Raw genomic sequence first — 5,728 nt, 5'->3', positions numbered from 1 at the left:
ATCTGGCCAATCCACCACCTTTCATGTTTATACCGTTACCAAAAAAAATAAAAAATCATCGGCCCATAAAAATGAAAATTCACCATCGGCCCACCGGGCCAGCTATGGTTCATATCCCACCTGTGGCTGTTCTGTGTGGAGTTTGCTTGTTTGGCGCGCAAGTAGCCTCAGATTTGGGGTTTAAAAAGTAAAACTTGCTTCTACAAGATTATTTTTTCTTTCTTTCTTTCTTTTTTTTTAAAAGTTTCTTCAGCTGATTGTATATTTTGTGCTTGTTGGGTCAAAAAAGTTAACTGCTTCTGGGAGAGGGTGATGATTTATGTAAATCTGCTCAAAAGCTCTCTTCCATTTCACCCAGCTCATGGGTGAAAATTCACTGCAGGACTCTCTTTACACTGTAAGTTGTCATTTTATGTCATTTATACAACTTCTGCCATTTTACAACTTTATTTTTCATCAGCAGATTTCAGCAAGCAATTCTTAGTTCATGAACTTTTGGCATAGTGCACAAAAAGTAAAGATTCTGTGAACGGGGCAATGAAGATTTATTTTTAATGCAATGTGTAAAATTATACAAAAGAGTGACAAAACAGTCTTGGAAATAACTGCTCTGATGTCTGAACGGCACCACATTTCCAGGACTGCTATTAGCACCTATGAAGACAAAAGAAAGAAAGTGTGAAACTAAGGTTTACTTTGGGTTGCCCAACACACAAGTTATATTTAGCAGCATTAGCCTGTACGCCCATTTAAAAACACCTTTTTATGACACCTTTGCAATGCTTTATAATGTGAATGTGTGTGAATAAATTGCAATTTATTTAAATGTCACCATTTTGCAACAGTGATATCATCATCAGAACCAGTTGAATAAAAAGCTTACGATAGTTTCCTTCCTTCATGTTCAGAGCACACTGCCTTCTGGTGCTAGTCAGGTAGCATAGTTAAAGAGTTAAAAAGTCAGTAGTTGAAGTAAAAATGGCTGTTGCAACTTTTCCCCCCATTATTTTTATTCATCACCTAAATGCGGTTTATATTACTGTAACCATAGTGATGAAGCTCCTCTACCTCAAAGTACAATAAAAGTCTCAGTTATTCATTTATTTAAATTAAATTATAACATGTTGCACATTCAAAACTTATGTTACATTTCTTACTGTTTAACACTTGTACAGCCTGTTCAGTCTGGTGATGTCATTCTGGCTCATCTCAGTGCCCGTGCCAAATTCGACATTGGGATTGGGAATGGGCTCCATGGTGGGCTTGTTGTTGCCAGAGAAGGCATACCTGGAATAATGCACAGCTGGTTTGTTTGTGTTCAAGAAAAATGAGAAATTTTTGCTTTAGAATTGAAATGGTCTCTTTGCCTCTCATTGGAAAAACAAAAAGAAAAGAGCAAGTAAAGGTTTGTCAGTTGGCTCTCATTAAGAGGATGATGTTTTCATATTTTCTATATTCAGAATCACTACGTGCTGGTAAGAGGTGCTTACATTTTTTTCAGCGTGCAGAAAAACCCTTTATTAATTTTGCATAAACAACAAAAAAGAAAGTTATCAGAATAATAATAATAATAATAAAAAAAAAAAACCTGAACTAAATCTTAAAACTTTATCTGAATGAACAGATGTCTGATGAAAGTGATTCAGACCTGTGGTACTGCATGACTGAGTTGTAGTCATAGGGGGTGTTCTGGTTCAATGTGTTGATCTTGTCAAAGGCATACGCCCAACCTGAGAGAGAAAAAGTGTAATATGCATCAGAAAAGGCTGATGAGAGTTAATGTTTGCATTTAGAGCCTCAAACCTGTTCGCTTTATAGTCAAAAGGTTAGTTTTATAATTTTACACATTTGAGTTTATAATATATTCAATGACTTTATTGTCACTTACCTCACTTTATAATTTAAAGTATGACATTTAAGTTATTTCTTATAGAATTTTGTAAAATCACTTTGATCCCTAGTTGAATGCATCCTGTCCTGTTGTGTTGCTGTTCATTATGGAAGATCATTTTAAAGATAAACTGTAACCCAAAACACACCAACAGCCCAAAGAGACTGAAGTGCCACCACAAGCAGAAATCAGGGTTACAGGTGTATGGATCAGGTTCTGACCGGATGCGATGTTCTCCCACAGGATTCGGATGTGCTGGTCCCTGTCGGAGCGACACTGCTCATGGTTGAAACCGAGGGCGTGGAGCAGCTCGTGCTGGACGGTGTTATGGTAGAGACAACCCTGACGGTCCAGAGACACTGCCTGGCCATAACCAAGGCGACCGACATAGGAGTAACACCTGCATTCACACAATAAGAAAAAAAAGAAAAAAAAAGAAAAATGTATTATTATCATCCCTTACAAAGCAAGACTCCACAAAAAGAACTAATTTAACAAAACTAAACGAAACTATAATAAGGTTCTACAAACAAAATGTTTTATTTTAACTAATAAAAGACTATCACAAGCATTTAAAATGATAAAATATAATGGCTATGTCTGTCAAGTAAATTATTATTTATTAATTAATGTAATTATGACTCTAATTATGATTAAAAGTCATCCCAAAGAAGATTTTAAATTCTTGCTGAAATTGGAAACTGAAATTAACTCTGATATTGGGATAACTGTGTAGAATAAAACAAATGACTAAATACATGTACAATGTTACCATTTTTGACATCATTGTGCAGTCATACAAGGATGTGGTAGATTTATTACTTTGTCCAACCCTTGAATGGGAAATTGAAATACTTCATTTTGAAAAGGTTGGAGACGTTTGATTTGAGATAACACTTTATATAATTGGGCTACATGTGCAGAAATACCTAAATATATACCCATCCAAACTACTGAAAGCTTAAAGCAAATGGCGAAAAGCAGGAAGCACAGAGGGTGGGCCATCACAGTATGATTTTAAAAATGCATAAACAAATCATAAACAGTATAAAAACCTCCAAAGACTGTACAGTTCACACACACACACACACACACACACACACACACACACACACACACACACACACACACACACACACAGACACAGAACAACAAGAACACAGATTATCACCCATTGATGGACTGGATGTTCAGGTAGTCTCTCTGGTTGGTTCTTGGGATGAAGTGAATGCAGGAGACGTCTTGGAATGACAGCAAACCTCGCTCAATGATGGAGCGCTCACGAGAAGCTGAGAAGCAGAGGGAAGCATACATTTCCACCTACTGTCATCTGCTCAGTATCTGTAATTACAGAAATACTTTGAAATCTGCACTAATTAACATGGAAAATGCAATAAGGATTCATCAAAATCAAATGTTTTTTAGCATTTTTGTCGTTTAAACTTTGAGCTCCATTTTCAGTTTGTAGTTATTGCAAAATAAAGTCCTTAGTTTTTATGTGGAATTTAAAGTAGCTGTTGCTGTTTTTTTTTTTTAAGTGTTAAGCCAAAACTTGTGGCAAAGCATTAAATAAAGATGTACAAATTGCAGGTTTATTCCTTTTTCAGTCTCCAACGGAGTATAACTACAACACAAAGTTTAACTTGTGAAACAAGACCTGACACAGAAAAATCACAGTTGATTTATTAAGCTATTCACTTTATTTCATTCAGATTTGTTTTCTGAGCTTTTGTTGTTTTGTGATATTTTTTTGTTTTATGAGCTTGTTTCACTTTAATTTTACAGTCCATTAGATCATTTGATCAGCTGCTTTATTTCAATTTAAAAACTGCCTTAATAATTCTTGAGTTACTTACAGTAATGAGAGGCGATCACGTAGGGGACATAGACGTTTCCATCGCTGGATTTTCCCCACATGCAGCCAGAGGAGGTGCAAGGATCAGCATTTCTTTGATTCTCATTTTCATAAGCAATGTCATCAATGATAAAGGGCTCATCTGCTGTATGCACTGTGAATCAAATGTGAGTGATTTGATGATATATCAGTGTATGGTAAAGTATATCAAAGTACTGTTGTGCAAATGAGCAAAATACTTTCTTGCTCTGAGGTACTAACCACTGCACCGCCATATGGAAAATGATCAATGTATCTAATGATAATCTTGCTTCATTTTAATCTCAGTGAGTGGACTATAACAGGATCTTATTTCTTTTACAAAATGTATGCTCCAAATTTACGTAAAATTGAAGGTCAGCAGTTTTGTCATCTTAAGCTCAGTGGTTTCATAAAATATTATTATTGATATATCATTCATCTCAAAAAATCTGGAAGAACCTTGAGTCTGGATTTTCCTGAGATATTTCACAATAGAAATACAGGATTCTTACAAGCACAGTTCAATCTCAGAACGAAGAGTGGAGCAAAATAAATCTTGAACCATAAAGTGAGTCTGAACTAAATAAAATAACAGGCCGGAAGTTGGTGTAAATGAAGTATAAATATCTTACCTACATCCTTGTTGGCCCTCCACAGGAGCTCAGCGACAGACAGATCCTAGCTCAATCAGATGGCATCATTCATTAGTGAGGATTTACATGGAAAATCTTCAGTTTTCAATTGAAATTTGTTTCCAGAAAGATGGAATAAAGTCTTTACGTGTTTTACAAACTCATGTGTGAATGTGGTTATCTGGGGAATGATTCTTGGCAGATGTCAGTTCAGCAAATTCATTGTATTCATTGCTTGTCAGTATTTTTCTTGGATCATTCACTCATTCACGGCTACCCAACATGAGGTTTTCCTGCTTTGGTGAGTGACTTTCGAGTGTTTTGTTAGTCTGTTATTTAGTATCAATTAGCAGGTGTTTGTGTCTGTATAGTCTATGACTGCAGCTTGAAAACCAGCAATCTAGAAGGCCTGATAATCCACCATCTCTTCTGGCTCCGAGACTTAAGAAGGTCTTAAGAGCTTGGAAACAAAAGTGACTGGACTTTTTTAAGTTTCTTGAAGATGTTTCATCTCTCATCTGAGAAGCTTCTTCAGTTCTACAACCAAACAATGGAGAGTCCCAGATATTTAAACCCTAGTTGGGGTTATTCTCATTGACCCACTATTAATCACATGACTCATCACATGAGTCAAAGCGCAAAAAAAATGTTGCATAAATTAACCTAACACAATCATGTCTTGGAAAAATTTGAATCTGGAATTTAAACAAAGCTGTCAGATAAATGTAGTGAATTAAGAGAGCAATATTCTCTTAATGAAATGGAGTAAATGTAGCATTAAGTGGGATTTGTAAGTTCGATATTTAGGATATCCTCACCTTCTCATCAGCCCAGCAGAGGACAGAGGCTCCGAGGAGGATCAATAAACTGAGTGTGCATTTCATGAAAGCCATGTTACACAGTGTTCACACCTGGTTCCTGCTGCAGCTCCTGTTTATACCCTCCAGTATATCTGCTGACTTGTGGAAAAACCAAAAAAACAAACAAACAAAAAAACACATTGACGTTGCTTTACTTGGAGATAAGGAGGAAGTTGCCTTGAAAACATCCTGTCCTTTCCCACCTTAAACAAACTAATATATATCTATACATATATTTGCCTACAGCAGCAAAACTATACCCATAATGCTGTGTGAGAATGCTGCCCCAGAACACCTGATCAATGTTTTTGGGGAGTTTGAATATTTTGTATTTATCAGCTGTAAGTGGTTTGGTTTGTCTGTTTGTTTATGAGAGCAGGTATGTTTGTTTATGTATGTCATACATACATAAAGAAATTATGGGCAGATTTGGATGAAAACTTTACTACAGTTGGAGCTTGGCCTGCCC

The 5,728-nt window shown here is 36.1% G+C and overlaps 1 protein-coding gene across 1 annotated transcript; it reads right to left on the bottom strand.

Moving 5' to 3' along the window:
- Positions 1-1,160: 1,160 nt before the first annotated feature.
- LOC134632266 (high choriolytic enzyme 1-like) lies at positions 1,161-5,292 on the bottom strand. The gene is made up of 7 exons (XM_063480928.1): positions 5,218-5,292; positions 4,400-4,445; positions 3,748-3,900; positions 3,063-3,180; positions 2,113-2,291; positions 1,649-1,730; positions 1,161-1,287 (listed from the first exon to the last, which is right to left on the bottom strand). The coding sequence occupies exons 1-7, from the start codon at positions 5,290-5,292 to the stop codon at positions 1,161-1,163; spliced, it is 780 nt and encodes a 259-aa protein (XP_063336998.1).
- Between the last annotated feature and the right edge of the window lie 436 nt (positions 5,293-5,728).

Source organism: Pelmatolapia mariae, linkage group LG7 (assembly GCF_036321145.2).
Source record: "Pelmatolapia mariae isolate MD_Pm_ZW linkage group LG7, Pm_UMD_F_2, whole genome shotgun sequence".
In the NCBI taxonomy this organism is placed as follows: domain Eukaryota; kingdom Metazoa; phylum Chordata; class Actinopteri; order Cichliformes; family Cichlidae; genus Pelmatolapia; species Pelmatolapia mariae.
Note: the sequence above shows the minus strand (reverse complement) of the source record. Positions and strands in the feature narration are given on the sequence as shown.